Consider the following 22,605-nt stretch of genomic DNA (forward strand, 5'->3'; position numbering starts at 1 on the left):
TTTCCGATTAAGTCATCTGTTTGGCTGTATGATAAGCTCATCGTTCTTACAGATATCTTACTAAATGCTTGAAGGCAGAGGGGGTGCCTGTTATTTGCGGCTGTTACAATTTTGTTTCCCTTTTTGCTTGCTGGAGCCAAGTCCGCAGTTCTGCAAGTGTTCATGTGTAATTTTACACGTGCAGTTGAAGGGATTAGTCACATATATGCTGTTAATTCTGCATCAGGACGTCCTGGATTCAGCAGTTAAATTAAGACTTTATGATAGAGGCTGCTAAACCACAGCGTTACTCAAGACAGTGGAGTCAAGCAGTAATTTTTTACTATAAAATATTGTAGTCAGAATATGAATTTTCAAATAATCTGCACTGTGCTTCTTAAGCCTTTTTTCTTTAAAGTTTCGAGTAGGTTCCTCTTGGGGCGAACCCCAATGTGCTTGGAAGAAGAGTAACTTGCTACATATCTGTCTGTTACTGACAATTTTTTTTTTTTTTTTTAAAACCTAAGATTACAGTACTGCTTTTTCTGGGGGGTCTCTTAGAAGGAGAGTCAGTTAAACTCCGGTAGATTTCCGTACTGAGGTTTTGATGTGTTTCTGTGTGAAACCGACGGCAGGATTTGTTCGAGTATGTAGGCCACTATTGTATTAGAATTACATAACCGTGTTGAGTGGTGGAAACAGATGAAAAGACGGGGATGTACGGCGTCCCCTCACAGATTATATCCTGCAACAATGAAGACAGCTCAAGCTTTGCAGAGAATGTGGTCACATGCCGTCAAAAAGTTGGGGATTTTGAAAGGGCACGTGAGTTGCTTTTTGTTACATCTTGCTCCCAGTCTTTTCTACCCCCACCCCGTATCCCTCCCCTCTCCAACTCACTTTTGCAGCCAGATGACTGTTGTGGCAGGTCTTCTGGATTTGTTCTTCTTTCGGTGTGAGTGCGGTTGCCTGTGGTGATCTCGCAGCAGTAGGTAATTGCATGGATCCCTGGTGACTGTCAGGGAGAGCTGCAACAGCTGCCTCTTCGTAGCACACAGGCGATTTTAGCACTTTGACTAGTTTCCTGCCAAAGTCTCTGTTAAGCAGTCTATTTTGGGTGTGTAGAAAGCACCTCTCATTTTGGTGCACGAGCATTAGGCAGATTTAAGCAAATCCTGACTACAGTGTTCTAATTAGAAAGGGACTGACTTTAGTCACTAATGAATTTAGACTCGCTAATTAAGTAATTTGCATTTACTGCAGGTAACCTGCTGTCTGTGTGAAACCTGGGTGGACTTGCAAAACAGTTACTGTTATTAGTAACTGGAGGTGGGGTTCTTAACCATTTTGCCTGCCTTTTCCTCCTACTGTTTTGGTCTGCAATCTTACAGTGAGATTGTGATCCTGTCAGGGATGCGCCAGCTGCTCAGGATCCCTTTGTGTTTCCTTACAGATGAATGTGAAGAAACTGGCAAGGTGGTGGAGGCTTTTTGTAACCCATCACTTGATGCATTCAAAGGAGAGTCGCATCTGTAGATGTAGAATGTAGGGGTTTTACGATTGTGGTGGAGACTTCAGTCTTAGTTTTGATCGAGTCCTCAACTGACAATTTATAACGTTTGTAGTCCCTCCCTCCCTCTCTATCTTCTCTTCTCCATTAACCTGTCAGTATGGGTTAGCATCGTGGCAGTGGCAAGCAGCAGTACATTTTGTAATGTTAAAGAGATTATTGCTTAGAGATCTGAGGGAGTACAGATGCGTTTTGTGCCTTGTGGGCTTCCAAGGTGACCACTCAGTTCTCTGAGCTGTGTTTCAGAGCCTGCATAGCTTTATCAGCATGGCAGAACTAGTCCTGTTGTCTTGGTAATTGCGTTGCACAAAATCAGCTTTGCAAGTACATAGAGTACTTTCCTTCACTGATGGAGCATAGGGAAAACGGGAGACAGTTTCGCAAGGAGCCGTTTCTAAGAATGTATTACTTTAACGAGTACTTATAAATGTAAAAGTGAGTTATTTAATTAGCTTCTGTTTAATGCTCGGTAACAGTTTCAAGCTAAAAATAAACACCCAAAATTTACACAGAAAGTACCTGAGACAGTCACTGGTACTATGAGGAACTTTTTCTAGGCACAGATGAGATGATACTATAGGCTCAACATCTTGCAAGACCTTGATTGTAGTGTCAGTAGGCAGTAGTTTCTCTCCCATTCTTCCTACTTATTTTTGTGATCAGATACCACAAGACTTGCTTGTCAGATCAAAATAACCTTAACCCTGTTAGTTTACAGTGCTTCTATTTACTACTCAATGCATCTCTCCAGTTGTGCACAAGGTTTTACCTGTGCTCACAGGAGCCTGGTTTTCTGGAAGGAAACTCCTGTAAGCTGGCCTGTTTCATACCTGTAAGCCCATTACAAATATCTTCACCGTAATTTCTTTAGTCCTTTTTCTGTGGTGTTGTGTTGAACAAGCAGTTGTTTATCCAGCCTTCCTTTAGTAGGTGGTTTACTGGAAGACCTATTAGAGCTTCTGGAAGAGTAAGGCAGCTGTGCTGCTCTTTGTCCCCATGGGTGGTAAGGTCTCCTGGATGGCATCCTGCCTGCCTTGCTGTTATGCCTGCGCAGAACTGGGCTCAGTATTTTGGGCTGGCAGGTAGAGTTGGTAAGAACTGCATACAGTGCAAACTGAATTTAAGTTACACGTGTAAGCTGTTGAGGTTTTTATGCAGTAAAAAGGATGGAAAAGGTTTTCCATCTTCCCTGCTTCTACAAAACTTGAACACACCTGCTTGTCCTTCAGATTTCACCCATCATTTAATACTGTCTTTCATTTCCAAAACTTTCTTCGGTGAAGTAAACTGGAATTTAAATGACACTGAGGCCCTTCTTTAGCACAGACTGGTTTTCTGCAGAGCTTAAAAATATCATATGGAAAAGGAGGATAGTGCTGGGGTAGCCAAGGGTCAGTGGCAGGTAAACTGTTCACACATTTTGATACATGACAGACAGGCAAGCCCAGTCGCTTCTGTTTGCTGCAGCACAACAGCAGCTCAGAAAAAGCACTTAGTAAAGGAGAAAATTTTTACTTACGGAGGTTCTCTGCGTAAGGGAATATATGTGGTGAGACAGTTCAGTGTCAGCTAGTCGAAGAGTTGGACATGTCAGCTGGTTAAATGGATGTATCAGACAAAATGGTTTCACCATGTGCTTCAGCAGAGTAATTCACAGACCCAAGGCACATATGTTGTGATGCTAACAGGTGTAAATGCCACTCATTCTTGTCTGATCTCGGTGAGCAGAAATTTAGAAATACTTACTAGTTCCGTTTGTGATATAAGCCGTACTCTCCTTCAGGTATTTTAAATGAATTTTTTAATTATATCTCAAAGGTTCTAGAAACTGGGAGATCATTGTTCATTTTCTGGGAGAACAGTGGAAATCTAACACTGTTCAGTGTTGTAAAATTCCTGGTAAGAATGCTGAATATTTTCCTTATTCCCTCAGGAGCTCGGAACAGGACTTTCATTTTAAGTTCGCTTTTCAATACAGTGCATGTGCAATGGAAAATGTAAACCTAGTTCCTCTTCGGAGTGCCTGGAATCCACTGCAAGAATACATCATGGGGTTCTTTGCATTTGAGAAACAGTATCTGTACTTGCTAAACAGTAGTGTACTGCCAGAAGGCTTTTACTTTGGAAGTACAGAGGATGCTTTAAAATACAGGCATACCCTTCTTGTGTCACTTCTCTGTCTATTGTTTTGGAGTTTAGTTGTCAGTAATCCCTTTTAATGCCTTTTAAAAGACCGTTAAGTCCAAACTGGTCCGAACTGAGCTTCAGTTTTCTGAGCAAACTCTTAGCTTCCCAAGAAAGACGGCCACTTTCAGCAGTGAAAACAAATAAACCTATGGCTTGAGTATGTGCATGCACATACTCATGCAATGCGTGGATTTTTCTACTGCAATGAATGTTTTGCATTTTGAAATGCCTGTAGTGCGTCAAATGTCGTGGCTCGTTTTTCTCCTCATTTTACAGGGCAGGCACTGAAGGGGCTGGCTGTGTGCTATATGATGCATCACAGCTGGGTGATTAGTCTGCATTATATTTTAAGCTGTGATGCTGGAAAGATTTCAGGTTATATCATGTAAGATCAACTGGTCAGTTCAGGATCAGTTTTAACTGGAAATGCAGAAAAAAAATATTTCTGGGAAGTGTTGCAAAAATGGATATACCAGTGCTATACAGTGATACACTGTGTTTTCCTGTAAAATTTAATTTATTGAGGGGAACCTAAATATTCAGTTACATAATTCATAGCGGGCGAAACATTTTTTTAAATCCATATGAACAAGAAACAAAATATCTGAAGGCTAATTTGTTTTGAAAACCTCAGTTTCAACTGCCAATCTTATGGCACACTGGAACGGAGTGGTCCTCCTCAAGTATTCTGTGTGTTATTTGAATTGGGGCTATACAATGCTCGTGTGATCTGAATTAAATGCTTTTACTGAATGAGACTTTTCCAGAAAATGAGAACGAGCTGTTAAATCAGTGAAATGTGAAGGGATTCTACCACCCCAAACCTATTAATAATTTTTGCCTTTCTAAAGAAAAATCACCATTAATTGAAACACAGACATTTCATACTAACTCTACCAAATTATTAGAATACGTATATTATTTTTATACCTGTGTTTTAATGGGATATTTCACATTTTAAATTAGATAGTTGCATGCTTTGTGTTTTACTAATTGGTTTCTGTGCAACAGGCCCCAGGCATGGAAGAGCTGATATGGGAACAGTACACTGTGACCTTACAAAAGGTGAGTGAGTGCCTGTTATATTTTTAGTTTTCAAATATTCAAGCAGTGGTTTAGTCTAAATGTGTTTTACGATAGATGTTTTTAGCATATCTGAGCCTGGAACAGGATTCATTCATTGTCCGAATCAGATATGTTTTTTATTTTAAAGCTTAACTGCTAGCTACTCATACAATAGTGTGACTCTTCAATGTTAAGAGTAAATGAAATTTACAGTTCAAGTGCTATATTTACTACTGTTTAGTCTTTGCAATTACAGTATAATATACCACATGCCAGCCACATAGCTAAGTTCATCACTGAATAACCTTAAAAACAAAAGCACGTGGTTCTGTCAAGCAGTTATGGTTAATGTCTAAGCTTTGTAATAATCGCTGAATGTGATTCCACTGATTTATTTTTTTTTATACTTTGTTATCTACCGGTGTAGAATCTAGTGGAAAATATCTATAATATATGGACTATAGATGTCACTTTTAACAGTTCTTTTAAGAAAAGAGGAAGTATCTCATTATGTAGAGTACTTTTTAGTTAAAGAAAGTAGACCTCTTGTTTCTGAGATCTCTAATGGCTAGGCTGCCACAGCAGGTTACAGGATGTGCACTTTGGTGGTTGTGGTGATCTTCCCAGCTGTTCTGATGATCTGGGATCAGTAAGCAGCCTGTACTGCGTTGCTTGCCTTTCTTAACATGTTCTGCAATGAACTCAACTCGATGACCCAAGGTAAACCAGTGGTTTTTCCTACATAGTCTGTTATATGTGCAGAATTGTTAGGAAAGGATTGTTTTTCAGGTTATGGAGGTAGACAGGAGAGACATTGCAGAAGCAGACCTTAGTTCCTGTAATTTCCAGCTTTTCAGATCTTGAATGTCTTGTAAATGAACGTTATTTCTTTGCCTCAGGGACAGGCTTATAGTACTGAAGTGGCAAAGGGCTATTGGACTTGCCGCATCAGCCACTAACAGTGAATTTTACCATAATTTTGAATTCCATGTTGTTTTGGCTTGAAGCATCAAACTGCTTCCTGTAAAACTTAAGGTGCCGCAAGTGAAGTGCTGTTAAGATAAAAAACACACTACTTTTTTCCTCCTCGAAGAAATAACCACTTAATATTAACATCAGTGGAACACAAGCTGGCGTGTGATGAATCACACACGCTGAGTGTGAGTTGAGGGAAAAGCACCACTTTAATTTGGTGCATTGCTTTTGCCACCATGTTAAACATTTTGTTTTAATGTGGCATAATTTGTATTTTATAGTGATAGAAGGTCTGTGTTAAATAGCTGATAAAACTAAACCTGTGTGTTTAACGTGTATGGTTTTGTGCACACCTCCTTGTCTGTGGTTCAGTTACACCAACAGTTCCCAGGTCTAGTGCTACAGACGTGCTTCTTTCACACCATATTAAGTATTTCCCTAATTTTATGAATGCTGCCTTAGGGCGTTTATGTTTCTGATGTTTCTGCGACAACAGGTTTGACATAAATTACACATTTTAAATAGTCGATTATGAGAGAGGATAATTATAGAGAATTCATATGTTCGCTGCTTGCTGTTTGTAATCAGCCATGATCTTATTTAGTCTGATCAAGGACTAAGTAGTTACTACAAACTAGATAGCAATCATAATGAGAATGAGATCCTGGAAAAGCTGTTCCCGTTTCCCAGGCATCACTAACAAAGTAGATTTATCTAACAATGAATTTGGTGTGAATAACCAGTGGGATGGTGGAGCAAAATGCAGGCTAAGTTAGTGAATCCTTTGCTTAATTACTAACCTCCACGAGGCTGTAGACTGAGGTTTTGGAACACGGGAACATGCCTTATTACATGGATTTGTAAACCCATTCCTTTTTAAGAGATGCTGTGTATTTCTGCAACTCTGCACACAACCGTCATATTTTAAGTAATGTCTAGGTAGAGTGTCATCACAGGAACATTCATGTTATTCTTCTCTCTCCCTAAGAAAATTCCTGTGGGTGGAATTGAGTTTTGTTGTATTTGTTTTTTGTTGTAAAGGATTCAAAACGAGGATTTGGGATTGCAGTTTCTGGCGGCAGAGATAACCCTCATTTTGAGAATGGTGAAACGTCGATAGTCATTTCAGATGTTCTCCCAGGTGGTCCAGCTGATGGATTACTTCAGTAAGCAAATTTTTATTTCTCTCTGGAATATTTTGAGAGGTGTGGCTGTAGAATGCGTAAAACCTTCAGAGAGCCTTCATTGAAATCCTCAAGATTTGATCCGCTCTTGAAAACGTAGATGTCTGTTTTAACCAACCAACAAAACAAACAGGCTCCACCCGGGGGTGTTTTTATTTGTTGTTTTGTAAGAAACTAAATTTCAGTGGTGCTGAAAAGCTTTTACAGTTAAGTGTGTTTCTCTTAAGACTGTGCTTCTTCTAAAGAAACAGTAGAAGTAGATAATATTTTAAAACATTATCCCTGTTGTTCTTCCAATAGTGATCTAGTTTTCAAGAGAGTGGCTTAAGTTGGCCCAGAGAAGGGTCTTCACTCCTAAGGTGTCAGTAGCAGTAATGGGAGAAGGAAGAGAAACACAAGTGTTTGCTAAATATTTATTTTATATTTGAAAGGAAAAAATATGGAAATAAAAGTGTTTCTGTAGTCCTCCTGGTAACATCATCCTTGGTGAGGCAGCATCTATCATGGACAAGTAATTTTAAATCTCTAGGCTGAGATAAAGAGTTTCTGGCCCACTGCTGATCAGTTTTTCATCTTTTGACGTGGAATACCTGGTGATGACTAGACAGTTTGGAAGAATGCCAAAGTTGTGTGCTGATAGTAATTTGAAAGAGTAGATTCTGGCCGTTTTGCCAAACATTAATTTTTGGTGAGGTCATGGAAACGCTGACATGGGACTAGCTATTGAAGGACTGGATAAAAGGATTGGATTATTGTGAAACAGGTAACAAACCATTCTCAACATCAACGTTCAAAACCTTCATTTTATGGCAGTGATCCCCGCACAACACCTCTATCATCCATCCTGTTCCATAGTTGCCTGTGAATTGGCAATAAAATAATGTCCACAAATTTATGTAAGATCCTAGGTAAATTAATCATGACAAGGCAATACCAAGCAATTTGGACACATTGAGACAAAACATATTCTGAAGAAAACTGAATACAAAGCCATTCCTCCAACGAACCAAGGAATATAGGCCTAACCTTCAGGGTGTGGGGGAATTACAATCCTGCAATCCTTTTTAGGGTAGAGTGAGCATAAATACATGGGAGCTCTTGATGTAGTGTTACAACATCAAGTTTGATACCATCTTTGGTTGTGTATGCTGTGAAGAGAGCAGTTTTAACTCTCCAATAAAGCCTGGATGAAACTGATACTGAAGTATAGCGTGCTGTTCTGGCATACTCATTCATGGAAAGGAATTGGAAGGGTATGAAAAGATGCATAAAAATCATTCATGAGGTAGAGAAAGTGCCTTACAAAGAGAGGCTTAAAGTATTTAATCTTCTTATTGAAAAAGAAAATTGTGATGTGACTTGATTACAGTGAAGAGAAAATAATGGGTACTAAAGATTTATTTTGTGTAGCAGAAAGCGGCACAGTAACCATTAACTGGATGAGCTAATGCTCTGACTGTAAGGTTAGTAACTGAGTAGTCACCAGAATAACCTAATACGAGGAGTGGTAGATTATTTTTATTTTTGTTTTCATCTACTGCACTTTCTGTGCTGAAATGTCTTTCTGGAAGGTATGTTTTGTAATTAATCATGTGTTATGAGGCTATCTCCTCAGGGTGACTGAGTTAAGTCTTAGTAGTATATTTGACATGCAGGAGGTCTGAATAGATCATTTAGTAATCTCTTTTGGCCTCTGTTTTAGGGCAGGGAGGACTTTTTGTGTATTATAGTTTGGTTGGTTTTTTTTTTAACCCCCAGTCATCTTTCTTCAGAATAGATTGAATACCAGTCTTTCAGAAAAGTATACTAGAGTGGTACTTGTCAGGATTTGTCTGAATGCTGCCATGGCTGCAGCAATTTGAAGCTCTCTTGAAATTCTTATGTTGGTGTGAAAAAAAATCTAGCACTAGGTGTGAAAGACTGGGGAGTTCTGAAAGAACTGGGGAAAAAAAAGAATGAAAGTTTTAATGGTCATCACAAATGTTGTTTAAAAAAGAAAATCTTCTTTGACATTATTATGTACTTAAGCTGGACATAGTACTTGTGCAAAGATACAACACCACTACCCAAAGTCTAATTTTTAAACATACTGAAAGCTTTTTCTGGTATTCAGGTATTGCAGTGTTTGTATAACAAACACAGTTTTTAAGCAAAACTCCCTGTTTATTAAGTGAATGAAATCCCTAGGTTCCCCCTGAAAAAGAAAGAACTTTTGTTCCAGTGTTTTCATGAAGACTCCTCTTAAACCTTTTATTTCATTTTTTCCCTCCCACTTCTTCCAGAGAAAATGACCGGGTGGTCATAGTTAATGGGACCCCAATGGAAAATGTTCCACATTCTTTTGCAGTCCAACAGCTTAGGAAAAGTGGAAAAGTGGCTACCATTGTAAGTAAATTACAAATGTATTCGCTCTACAGTGGTATGTACCTGTGTAACCAGTCAAGATTTTGGTTTTGTTTTATGAAGTGTACTATAGATGCATAAAGCAAAGCAAGCCTTTGCCCGATAGAACATACGAAGTAAATAAAGCAAAGCAAAGACAAAATTTCTTCAGGTGAAACAGATGGAAATTAAACAACAGTGTAACAAAGTTATCCTGTTTAAAAAGTGGGAATAAAACATGGGTCCTCAATCTTTAGTTCTACGGAATAATGAGTGGTAGTTGGAAAAAGAAGAAAGTTATGTGGAGCGAATGATGTCCTGCATACACAGACCTTGTTCAAGAATTTGCTATCCAGATTGGCTTTCGTTAGTTGAGAGAGACGTCTACAACTCTTTCTTCTGGGGGCTTGTCGCATTTTTTAGCACTCATCTAGAAAAAGGAAAAATGTAGTCATTACTCACACTCTTGCAGAGATAAAAGAACGTGGTTGCTGCTATGATTTTTTTTTTTTTTTAAATTCTCTTGCTATTATTTATCCTCCCAATCAATACATATTTCTTCTGCATTTCTAAATAATCTAATTTACTGGTTGTTCTGTAAATAGAACATTGTTCTTACCCACACACACACCAACCTCTATTTGCAGTGTGAAGGGTATTCATCTGTTGAATTTCACATTCTGACTATTGGAGATTTTGTTTGTTTGTTTCGTATTGCACTGAACAGGTAGTGAAAAGACCAAGGAAAGTGCAGGCTGCTGCATTGAGGAGAAGCCCCTCTCTTGACTATGAGGACAGAGCTTTAGATGCAGTGGATGACCATGCAGAGTTTGATGGCAAAAGTGCTCGAAGTGGCTATAGTGAGAGAAGCTGGCATAGTGGTAATGGAGGGCGCAGCCACAGCTGGGGAAACAGCCTGGATCAGAGCTACAGAGATGAGCAAGACGGAGCGCGTAACCGAAGCAGAGATCGCGGTAGGGAAGGCAGCTACAGCCGCGATCGAAGCCGTGGTAGGAGTGTTGACAGGAGCTTGGATCGAGACTATAGAAGAGATCGAAGCAGGGGAAGGAGCATCGACAGGGATGGCGGCTATGAACGGGACTACAGAGGAGACTACAGCCCACTCAGTTACAGTCACGGATCTCAACATGATCCTAGATACAGGAGGGAAACGAGGAGTCGAAGTCGGGACAGGCTTCGCTCCCGAAGCCCTTCACCTGAAATACACCATCAACATGAGTACCTAGGACCACAGGATGAGGATGGACCGATCAATGTTCTCTTAACAAAAGGCAGACATAATGAAGGTAGGTATAGTAGGGAAGGAGAAGAACTGACTTTCAATCCATCATGTTATTTTGGTGGGGAAGTGAGAGCAGCTGAATATTCTCTGCTTTGACAGGTTAAATGTTGAGTTTTCTAACTGATCACTGAAGTTGTTCTTTCATTCTTCATGGCTGGTTTGGGGTGCTTTTTCCCCCAGCACCTTGAGCTTCCCCTTTGAACAAAGAACAGTTCACCCACATCATTTTAGTCTTTTCAAGCCACTGTGTCCTCTGGTTTTCCATTTTCTCTGGCCTATTCTTCTGGTTCTGGTGGGAAACATGGATCTGATCGTGATTCTGATTACACTTGGCACATCTACAAAAGGATCATCTACAAAGGGTGAAGAGTAGACTCTGCCTTTGATAGCATACTTACCTCTTCCCTTCAGTGTAGTTAAATTAGTTCCAAGGATTGTTCGGTTCTGAATACTTTAGAATGTAGTCAAAAAATACTGAAATAGCAACAGCTAAAACAGCCTTTTCTTGCTGAATGTTGGAGTGTGTAAGTGAAAGCCAAAAGCCTGATCCTTCATGTGCTGTGAAATAAAGACCCTTGTGCTATAAAGCACATCTGAGATTAGGTTATGCGTTCTTTTCTGTTTGTGAGTTTGTTGAGTTTTTTTAAAGCGGAGAGTTTTGAGGGTGGTTGTTTTTTTCTAAGCTGCTCTGTTGTGATTTGTAAGCATTTTCTGCTCCTGTGAGCTTTGTATGCAGGAGCTAACCTCTTTGTTTATCGAGTCTGGCAAGCATCCCTTTCCCTCCTTCCGCTTCTTCCCCTGCGTATAATGTTTCCACTTGTGAAAATAACGCAGATAGATACACAAATAAGGAGAAATTTAAGGTGTTTTTGTGAAGTTTTATATGTAGCTAGTACTTCCGTAATAATTTCTGCCATTCGTATGGATATTCTGGAGGCTTGCTCAAATGTGATTTTCAAAAGCAGATAGCTGTTTCTTTCCTTTTCTGTTGTTCTAGGATGTGCATGTTTTAAGAGTATTGTTTTTAAGGAGCAAATATATTGATCCAAGTAACTTGGATTAAAGGGTAAAAAAGAGGGAGGGGAAAAAATTGTTTGCCTGAAACAACTGAGACACTGGGGTACAGATAGGACAGGGTCAGCATGGAACAACTGGTAAAAAAAAACCAGCTCTCCTGTTAGTACTTTTTGACTCTTTTCTTTCCCTTTCTGTGCCATGCAAGGTATGCCACAGAGAGAGAATCTAGTCCAACGTGTTGTTAAGCACCTCCAGAACGTAGGCATTGTTTTGTTATTGAAGGTGAAGACTAATCATCCATCAATGATCATTTTTGGACTGCTGTTTGTTCTTACTGTGATGGCAGCACAGAAATAGGAGTTTGCCTAGCGTTCAGTGGGTTTACTAGGTCTACATTTTTTTTCTTTTCTCATGGTGAAATGGGGTGTGCTGCATGTACACTGTGTAGTTAAAAAAAATGCGTCCTCGCTCATCTTTTAAGCTATGATGGATTATTTCCCTGATTTCAGAATATGGCCTCCGGCTTGGAAGTCAGATCTTCATAAAAGAAATGACCCGTACTGGCCTAGCAACCAAAGATGGCAACCTTCATGAAGGGGATATCATTCTCAAGGTCTGTTCTGGTTATACTACTAGCAGTTTAGCAGGCCTTTGTTACAGCGGGTACTCTGGAATACGTCATGTTCTAGTCAAGTTTGCTATTAAATTTGAGCACAATATGGACTTGTTTGTTTACTTGTAGTGTTATTGTTACCTTTTTATGTCCAGATCAATGGTACAGTGACAGAGAACATGTCCTTATCCGATGCCCGAAAATTGATTGAGAAGTCACGGGGGAAGCTCCAGCTGGTTGTCCTCAGGGACAGAAAACAAACCCTGCTCAACATTCCTTCACTGAACGACAGTGACTCAGAAATGGATGGTGAGGTTTAATGTGGATAAAAAGTTCTGGGCTCTGTTCAGGGGCAGAATGAAGCTTTTTAAAAAAAACTAAACCAAATGAAAACAAACCTAAGTAGTAGCCAAGTAAGCATCGAGCCCACTTCCTTTACTAGATTTTATAGTAATCATGTAGTCACATTTTGGGGAAGCGCAGAGATAGAAGCAGCAATGTTGGTCTGGTAAAATCAGTCTTACTTCTCAGAACAAGCAAGTCAGTTGCTTTAATAAAAGACTTCAGTTTTAAAAACAAGTGGATTGGACTGGTCTCTTCTTCTGAGGGCATTAACATTCATGACAACATTCAATGCGAGGGAAAAAATGTCAAGACAAGAGGAAATTAAGTGTCCAGTGACCCCTGGACAACTGGTCTCTATTTCCAGTGTCTGTTCTGCACAAATGGTCTCTCACAGTGTATGAGCTGTATCTCTCAACACAATATTGCTTTGGGAAAGGCTCAGGATTTTGGGGGAGCAGGATGTTACGCTATTCGGTGCAAGATATTTGCTTCTCTGATGTCAAACTACTAGGTGCAGCTTTTCGTGGGTTTTGCTGTGAAGACTGAGATACGGTTCAAGTCTGAGGGCTACTCTGTTTCTTTTGTCACTGAAAAGCAATGATGTGAGAACTACTAATGCGAAGGTGGTCTTCTGTTTGGGAACCTCCATGAGACCTCAAATAAAAGGTTGCTAACACAAGTTAATGAGTCTATGGTATGCTTAAAGTAGTTGTGTGATGTGAATGTGTTTCCTAAAGGTTGTCTTAAACTTTCCTGAAATATTTTCGGGGGGATGGGGGAGTGGAAGCACTAAAAGGCGTACAGCACTGTTTGAACTCTAGTCTAATCCAGCTTGGAGGAGGAGTAGGCTTAAAGGTTCAGGGTGTCTTATATGTGAAAGCTTTGTAAATAAATGCCATGATGAGATGTGCAGATAATTTAAACATCCTGTACTTCTTGATTTACTGATCTCTTTACAGACATTTCTGAAATAGAGTCAAACAGATCATTCTCCCCTCAAGATGACAGATTACATCATTCTGATCTAGATTCGCATTCATCCAATGAAAAGCTGAAAGAGAAACCAAAGTAAGAAGTGGTCTTTTCTAGTCCATTTTTCTAATGCTTGTAAAAAAAATTTGTAAAATATATGACGTTCTTATCTGATTTCGCTATGCTTTTTTTTTCCGCTTTTTCTTTCTTTCAGTGCAAAAGATGATCCATCCAGTAGAATGTCCAGAATGGGAGCAATGCCTACACCATTCAAATCGACTGGTGATGTGGCTACTCCTGCTGTTACTGTTGTAGACACAAATAAAGAAGTGAAGTACCAAGATGACCCAGCAGGTCAGAGTTTGAAGTTTTGGATTACTTTTTTTTCCCCTAGCCACAGAATGTCTACTTCCCCAATCACACTGACATATCTAGTATACTTTCCCTGTCAACCCCATTGTGACAAGCAGAGAAGAGGTCTGTCTTTGCCTTGTTGTGTTGCAGAGAGAGAGAAAACACCTGAGACTGTTTCAAGGCAGTTGCTTATTGGGATTACCACGTCAAAAAAAACAAGTACTTTCCTAGAGCATCTACTGCAGCCTATTGGCCTGAGCAGCCAAATGAAGCTATTCCTGAAGTCTGCCCTGACTTGCCTGAAAGAGTTGTGTATCCCTCCCTTGACCTTTTTGTTCTTTTTCAAGAATTAGAAAAAAGGGAAGTAAATCAATTCTAGTCAGATGCTTGACATTTAAATCTGTATTCATCTTTGGCATGGAGAGATTTGATTGCTATCTGATAGCTAAAAATTGCTGCTGTTCATAATTTTTTTAATAGCTCAGTAAATTCTGTTGTCTTTTTTACATATAGTGTCTCAACCAAAACCAGTAACAAGAACGATTCTTAAACCTAGCCCCGAAGATGAAGCCATATACGGGTAAGACGACACTTCCTGTGTTCTTTTGCACTCAGCGTTCTTCCAGTAACCTGTACCTCATTCTTGGTTGTATGGGCTTAGGGTTTTGGTTTGGTTTGGTTTGTTTTTTCTCCCGTTTGGAATGCTACTTCCTTCATACCTTAATGCTAAGAAGAGATGACATGGCTTCTAATTGACCCTGTTTCAGTTAAACTTAGTTTTAGAAGGTGTAGACTTGCCTTCTACCTGGAAGGTATAGAACACCCTGTGCTTCTAGGTTTGCATGGGAACATACACAGTCATATATTTTTATATTTTAATTCTGCTCTATTTGACACTTTGAGGTGGTATTTGGAGTACTATGTCCATTTTGGGGCTCCTCAGATGAAGGAAGACATTGACACACTGGAGTGAGTCTAAGCAGTTGGTGGCTGCAGCGTATGACATATGGGAAGAGATCAAGAAAACTGGCTTTGTTAAGCCTGGAGAAGAGAGGACTGAAGGGACCTCTTATTGCTGTCTGCAGCGATGTGATGGGTAGTGGGTGTAGAGAAAACAAAGCCATGCTCTTCTCAGAGTGGTATGGTAGTAGGGCAAAGAGCAAAGGCCACAAGCTGGAACACAGGAAATTCTGACTTGATATAAATCACAGAATCATAGAATGGCATAGGTTGGAAGGGACCTTAGAGATCATCTAATCCAACCTCCCTGCCATGGGCAGGGACGCCTCTCAACTAGATCAGGCTACTCAAGGCTCTGTCCAGCCTGCCTTGAACACCTCCAGGGAGGGGGCATCCACAACTTCTCTGGGCAATTTATTCCAAAGTCTTACCACCCTCGTACTGAAGAATTTCTTCCTACGATGTAATCTAAATCTGTTCTCCTTCAACTTAAACCCATTTCCCCTTGTCCTATCAGTGGACACTTGTAAAAAGTCCCTCTGCAGCCTTCCTGTAAGTTCCCTTCAGGTATTGGAAGGCAGCTATTAGGTCCCCCTGAAGCCTTCTCTTTTCAAGGCTGAACAATCCCAGCTCCCACAAACTGTCCTTGTAGCAGAGGTGCTCCAGCCCCTGGATCATCTTTGTGGCCCTCCTCTGAACACTCTCCAACAAATCTATGTCTCTCTTATGGTGGGGACACCAGAACTGGACGCAGTATTCGAGGTGGGGTCTCACAAGAGTAGAGTGAAGGGGGAGAATCACCTCTCTTGACCTGCTGACCACACTTCTCTTGATACATCCCAGGATGCGGTTGGCCTTCTGGGCCTCATGAGCGCACTGCCAGCTCATGTTGAGCTTCTCATCTATAAACACCCCCAAATCCTTCTCTTCAAGGCTACTCTCAACCCACTTTGTGCGCAGTTTGTATTTGTGCCTAGGATTGGCCCGACCCAGGTGAAAGACCTTGCATTTTGACTTGTTGAAGCTCATGCAGTTAGCACTGGCCCATTTCTTAAGCCTATCAAGGTCCCTCTGGATGGCATCTCTTCCCTCAAATGAGTCCATGGCACCACACAACTTGGTGTCGTTGGCAAACTTACTGAGGATGCACTCAATGCTGTCATCCATGTTGCTGACAAAGATGTTGAACAGCACTGGACCCAGAACAGACCCCTGAGGGACACCACTTGACACTGGTCTCCATGTAGACATTGCACCATTGACCACAAGTCTTTGAGTGCAACCATCCAGCCAGTTCTTCATCCACCAAGTGGTCCATCTGTCAAATCCATGTCTCTCCATTTTAGAGACAAGGATGTCATATGGGACAGTGTCAAGAGAACTTTTTATTATGAGGGTGTTTAACCACTGGAACAGCTTTCCCTTGTAGCTCATGGCATCTCCACCACCAGAGATACTCAAAAACATAGCTGGTCAATCTGAACAACCTGCTTTGAGCAGAGGGCCGTTCTAACCTGTGCAATTCTATGGAAACGTATATTACACCTCTTCCGTTATTTTATATGCACACGGAAGACAACTCTCCTCTTCCCCACAACGGTAAGATACAATGAGAATGTCCCATATTTAATTTATAAACAAGCCTGTTGCAAGACAAGGCCAAACATACGTGTGTTTCTGTGCAGGCTAGAAACTTCTGTCCAGAAATTTGTGTCCTCAAACCCAAGCCTGTGCAGTTTGTATTACAGTTCTGATCTCTGCTTAGAAATGAACAAAATATTGCTTCCAAAGTTTATTTTTGTGGGGGTTTTTTGATGATTTTTTTAAGTGGTCAAATGGAAACTGGTACCGTTGATTCTTTAACAATTAAGATACTACAAGTTACAGGAAACTGTATCAATAGGAAATAAACTTACATGTTTTCTTTCGAGAGTTTCCAAATAGAAAAATTGAAGGGAGAGGATATCAGTTTAACTGATATTGTGACGAGAAACCTAAAGATAAGATTTGAAGATACTCTGTGGTTTGGAATATTTTCCCAAATGGATTCTCTTTTGAGATCTTTTCTGGATTGTACCCTGTATGTGTTGTCATTGATGTGCAAATTAATCGAGTGATTATTTTGGTGAAGGGGAATTTATAATACAGGCTTACGGTATTACTGAGAACGGCGGGCAGATAAGTACTGTCCTCTGTGTGCTGGAAGGTCACTCAGGCGTGCAGCTTTTCTGACAGCAAAAAAGCTGAACCTAGTCCAGTAGCGTCTCCCACTGCAATATGAAAGGACTGATCCTCAACATACCAGTAGAGCGTACTTGGAAATATTTCTTACTACATGAAAACTTGAAGGCTTCTGTTTAACAAACATGTTAAACTGCAAAGAAAATAGGTGTAAATTAATTTAATTCATATAACATTTCTCAAGCATATAGAGGAAAAATGATGAGCATGATTTACTTATAACTCAGGCTGTTTTCGCAAAAAAACCCAAGCTGCTCGTATCAGAGAGGATCCAATAGGTAGGGAACTATTTCGGGACTTCATGAACAGGGAGTTGTTTTTCCTGCTCTGTTAAGTCTATATATGCCACTTAGTTGCTCTGCCTAGTTCAGTTTCCACTCTGAAGGAATTCTCTGCTTCCTTCCCACACTGGAAGAGTTACTTGGGTGAATATAGCCCATACAGTGAAAGAAAGGGTCTAAAGATATTATTAATAATTTTGTTGAAAGAATTGCAATTTTTTTCTTTACAACTTGTTATTTTCATATGCCTAACATCTTTTCTTACTTCCTTTTTCTGCCTGTAAATCTTGTAGCCCAAACACAAAAATGGTGAGATTCAAGAAAGGGGACAGCGTAGGTCTGCGACTAGCTGGCGGAAATGATGTAGGGATATTTATTGCTGGAATTCAAGAAGGCACCTCAGCTGATGAGGAGGGACTGCAGGAAGGAGATCAGATTCTTAAGGTATGAGTATAAGTATGTGTCTATGAAGTGCAAATCACTTTGTTTGTTTGCTTCTTAGTAGAAATATGGAAGAAATTATGATCTTAGAAAATCAAGTTATTGCTTTGGAAGTGTGTGTGGTGGAGGGATCTTACTGAAATGAGTTTTGAAGGAGAATTGTATATTAAGCTTTAGTTTGTTTAAGATTCTGTGGAAGGGGTAGATAGGAAAAATATTAATCAAGAAAAATGCCCCAAGGTGGGAGAATAAGTTTTCTGTACAATGCTTTTTCCTAGTCTTATAATAGGGAAAAAATGAGCCTAGCATATGTCTCATCTTTCTCCAATTTCCTTGGGCAACAGTCATTTATTTTTCCAGTTTCTGAATTATGTTATCTATGGAATTTTGTCTTCTTACATCCTCCTTTTTTTCTGAAATTCGAATACAAGGCTAATAAAATTTTCTTTTCTGCCTGTTTTTCCTTATGATAGCCTTGATTTTCAAGGCCTTTTTGAGCCTGTTGAAGTAGAAGAAACAATCTAGCAGTGCACATCCAGGACCTTGTTATTTCAGAAAGATTACTGTTAATGGCTGGAATAAAATATTCCTTATGGCAACAGACATCCATATTAACTTTAAAAAAAAAAAAGTATAACAAGGAAGGAGAATATTTTTAGATGAAACAAAAATCTTTTGTTGTTCCTGATTTTTGGAGGTTTTTTGGGTTTTTTTTTTGCTACACAGGTAAACACTCAAGACTTCAGAGGCATTGTTCGGGAAGATGCTGTTTTGTATCTCTTAGAAATTCCCAAAGGTGAAACAGTGACCATTTTGGCTCAAAGCAAATATGAAGGTAGGTGCTTTGAACACAAAAACATCTATGAAGCTTTTAAGCTCTGTTTTGTCAATGAAACCACAAATAATCTCTCTTATGCTTGTTCTTGATAGCATTTTAGTTACCCTCCTTTCAGTAGCTTAGAAGATTGCTGTATTCCATAACAGATATGCATGTCTGATGTGTATTTCAGAGCACTTCTCAATCTCTTTCATTAGTAGCAAATACCATCTCTTCTTAATCCCAAAAAGTGGCAATGTACTGCTTGTTCCTTCTACTTTTCTGTCTGTTAGCATTCCTTTCCTGCTGTGCCTTGGCAGTCGTCAGGGACTGAGTCAGACAGCAGCAAATGGACAGTTTTATTGAGGAACAGTTGAACAGCAAGCAAAGCCTCTTGCTTTCCTGTTGGAGGGACAGCCTGCTGTATCATTGAAGTACGATAGCTGCCTTTTGCTTTGGGAAGGTGTGAGTGCCTCCCTCCCTCAGAGCTATAAGGGCTGAACGTGTACCAGTATAGAACTTTCGTGGTAATGTGAGTGTAGGGCAATGGATGTGAAGACTGTTTTTTTGTATCTTTTTGAGTGGAAGAATTTCAAAACTTTTCTCTAGAATGACAGCTTAATCTTTCTTTCAAGCGTAAAAAAAGTATAAACTAAAGGAGAGTTCCTGTTTTAGTCTACAGAGACATCATGGCCTGTGGCAGAGGAGATTCATTCTTCATCAGGAGCCACTTTGAGTGCGAAAAAGAGTCACCACAGAGCTTAGCGTTCACCAGAGGGGAGATCTTTAGGGTAGTTGATACACTGTATGATGGCAAACTGGGAAACTGGCTGGCTGTGAGAATTGGAAATGAACTGGAAAAAGGCCTCATTCCAAATAAAAGCAGGTAAGGTGGCATCATGTCTTCCTACCCATTGTTAGAAGTGAGATCTTTTTTTTTCCAAATGATTTTTGCTTCCTATGTCATACTTTTCTTCCTTCCCCCCACTGATCCTCTGCTTACAGAACAAATAAATTGTTTTGTCTTTACTTTCACAACAATTGTGCCTGTGAAACCACAGATTTTAGAATCATAGCATTATGTGAGGAGAGAATGAGAGAGGATGGTGTTACCTAAATACTAGATCAGGTATCTGCAACACAGACCTAGAGCTCCTGTCTCAGCAATCAACCAAACTTTGACCACTAGCTACTTCAGTTCCTCTTCCAGAAAATGAAGAGGAAAATGTCTTGTTTTGTCTTTTCCTTCCTTCTTCTCAGCCGCAACCAAATTGAATAAAACAAACAAAAAAAAGCAACCAAAAAACCCAGCACGAAACAAACCAAACCAAACCATAGAATTATAGAATGGTTTGGGTTGGAAGGGACCTCAAAGATTTCATTTCATAGATTTCATAGATTTCTAGGTTGGAAAAGACCTTAGAGATCATCCAGTCCAACCATCCCTAATCCCCCATTAAACCATATCCCTAAGTAGTTCATCCACCCTTTTCTTAAACACATTCAGGGATGGGGACTGGACCACCAACCTGGGCAGCCTATTCCAGTGGCTGACAACCCTTTCAGAGAAGAAATACTTTCTAACATCCAACCCGAATCTCCCCTGACTAAGCTTATACCCATTTCCTCTTGTTCTGTCACCCATCACTAATGTAAAGAGCCCTTCCCCCACCTCCCCACCATCCCTTCTCAAGTATTTGTAGGCTGTAATCAGGTCTCCCCTCAGCCTCCTCTTCTCCAGGCTAAACAGCCCCAACTCCCTCAGCCGCTCCCCATAAGTTTTATTTTCCAGCCCCTTGACCAGTTTAGTCGCCCTTCTCTGGACTCGCTCCAGGAGCTCAATATCTCTCTGAAAGCGAGGGGCCCAAAACTGGACACAATATTCCAGGTACGGCCTCACCAGTGCCGAGTACAGGGGCAGGATCACTTCCCTGTTCCTGCTGGTCACACTATTTTTGATACACGCCAGTATCCCATTGGCCTTTTGGCCACCTGGGCACACTGCTGGCTCATATCAAGATCATCTAGTTCCAAGCCCCCTGCCATGGGCAGGGACACCTTCCACTACACCAGGTTGCTCAAAGCCTCATCCAACCTGGCCTTGAACACTTCCAGGGATGGGGCATCTACAGCTTCTCTGGGCAACCTGTTCCAGTACCTCACCAACCTCTGAGTGAAGAATTTCTTCCTTATTTCTAATCTGTAACCCCATCATAGAAGGCCACCAAATTAGTCAGGCAGGATTTGCCCTTAGTGAAGCCATGTTGGCTGTCACCAATCACCTCCTTATTTTCCATGTGCCTCAGCATAGTTGCCAGGAGGATCTGCTCCATGATCTTGCCGGGCACAGAGGTGAGACTGACTAGCCTGTAGTTCCCTGGGTCTTCTTTTTTTCTCTTTTTAAAGATGGGGACTATGTTTCCCTTTTCCAGTCATTGGGAACTTCACCAGATTGCCACAACTTCTGAAATATGATGGATAGTGGCCTAGCAACTTCATCCACCAGTTCCCTCAGAACCCGTGGATGCACCTCAGCAGGTCCCAAACCAGACCAAAAAAAAACCCTATACCTTAGGAAGCTCGTGACTCTGTGTGCAAGAATACTCTGATGATTAATCTTTTAAAAGAACTTCAGTGCTTGAATTTCTTTTTTAGATCCTTGCAGAAAATGTTTCAAGTAACTATTCCAAGTCTAATATTTGCTGGTAGCTATAGTCCTTATTTTTGTGCGAAATACTGAGTAAACCACAGCAACATTTTTTACTCAAATACGCTTTCCTAGTCAAAATTCATGTGAGGTAATAATAATTGCTCACATGTGTACAATGAGTAGAAGTAATAAAATTCATCATGTAAAAGATCAGGATATTTTGCGACTGCAGCTTTTAAGTTCTTGAGCATGGTTGTGATTTTAAACTGGAGGAGAAAAGCTCACATTGCATTGCACAGAAGTTCCTGAAATATACTTCTTATGTGGCTGCCTTGCCCCTTCCCTGGTTAGTACATTCTGTCCTCTCTGCTAATCGATCTGACCAAACCAGGCTTTTTTCTCTGCCCTAGTGACTTACAATGCTAATGGAGAAGAGAATAGTGACAGTAATTTCTTAGGCCTTCAGTTCTGAGCTGCACTCTCTCACCACCTCTTTGCAGTTGCATTGTTTTATTTGTGCTTGTGTGAGTTATCAGTTTAAGACCTGAGGACTCATTCCTGCCCAGCAGTCTTGCAGCTGTGATGAGTCAACGTAGTTCTGACACTCCGTTTGCTCCAAGGCAGAAGAACCTGGACTTCTCTATTCTTTCCTCTACCCACGGCTATCTATCTGGGAAATTACCTGTTGTAAATTCAAAATCCATTGTTCTTCAGTGAAAGTGCCTTTGCCCTTTTGACTAGTTGTGTACAAGTCAACTCTATGCTTTCCCTTTCAGAGCTGAGCAGATGGCCAGTGTTCAAAATGCCCAAAAAGATGGCTCAAGCGATAGGGCAGACTTCTGGAGAACACGTGGCCAGCGATCTGGAGCAAAGAAGAACCTGAGGAAGAGTCGTGAAGATCTGACAGCTATTGTATCCGTGAGCACCAAATTCCCAGCTTATGAGCGAGTTCAGTTGCGCGAGGGTAAGTGAGACTGCTGTGAGCCAGCTGCCCGTTTATTGCAGGCTAGTTTAGCGTCCAAACGTTTGGTCAGCTATGGCTATGTAAGTGATATCAAACAACTTGAGTTCAATGTTAAATTTGAGCAACCGCAAAGGATGACACTCTTCTCAGAACGCAAATTTCTGGATGCTGATAACTACTCTACGAATGTGTTTGCAAACTCCTGCTGTTCAACTTTGCGTCCAAATTCCATGTGCCAATTTCAAGATTTAAAATGAAAAAATGAAGAAACAGGCAGTGTTTTCTTGTTTCCTGAGCTTCCCCTT

General features: G+C 40.5%; 1 protein-coding gene across 5 annotated transcripts in view; it reads left to right on the forward strand.

Annotated features, from left to right (window-relative positions):
* Positions 1-732: 732 nt before the first annotated feature.
* TJP2 (tight junction protein 2) overlaps positions 733-22,605 on the forward strand; it is a 29,565-nt gene continuing 7,692 nt past the window's right edge. For 3 of the 5 annotated variants that reach the window (XM_086628777.1, XM_086628778.1, XM_086628779.1), the window contains exons 1-14: positions 733-804; positions 4,748-4,801; positions 6,818-6,942; positions 9,243-9,345; positions 10,070-10,649; positions 12,172-12,275; positions 12,431-12,584; positions 13,580-13,688; positions 13,807-13,946; positions 14,460-14,526; positions 17,722-17,872; positions 18,596-18,704; positions 19,362-19,572; positions 22,113-22,300. In XM_086628777.1, the coding sequence (XP_086484903.1) occupies positions 733-804; positions 4,748-4,801; positions 6,818-6,942; positions 9,243-9,345; positions 10,070-10,649; positions 12,172-12,275; positions 12,431-12,584; positions 13,580-13,688; positions 13,807-13,946; positions 14,460-14,526; positions 17,722-17,872; positions 18,596-18,704; positions 19,362-19,572; positions 22,113-22,300 (2,167 nt within the window). Of the gene's footprint in view, positions 812-1,432; positions 1,456-4,747; positions 4,802-6,817; positions 6,943-9,242; positions 9,346-10,069; positions 10,650-12,171; positions 12,276-12,430; positions 12,585-13,579; positions 13,689-13,806; positions 13,947-14,459; positions 14,527-17,721; positions 17,873-18,595; positions 18,705-19,361; positions 19,573-22,112; positions 22,301-22,605 lie in introns of those variants that run through there. The other 2 variants (XM_086628776.1, XM_086628780.1) reach the window with 2 other exon arrangements.

The sequence above is a fragment of the Tauraco erythrolophus genome, chromosome Z (assembly GCF_009769465.1).
Source record: "Tauraco erythrolophus isolate bTauEry1 chromosome Z, bTauEry1.pri, whole genome shotgun sequence".
NCBI classification, from domain to species: Eukaryota; Metazoa; Chordata; class Aves; order Musophagiformes; family Musophagidae; genus Tauraco; species Tauraco erythrolophus.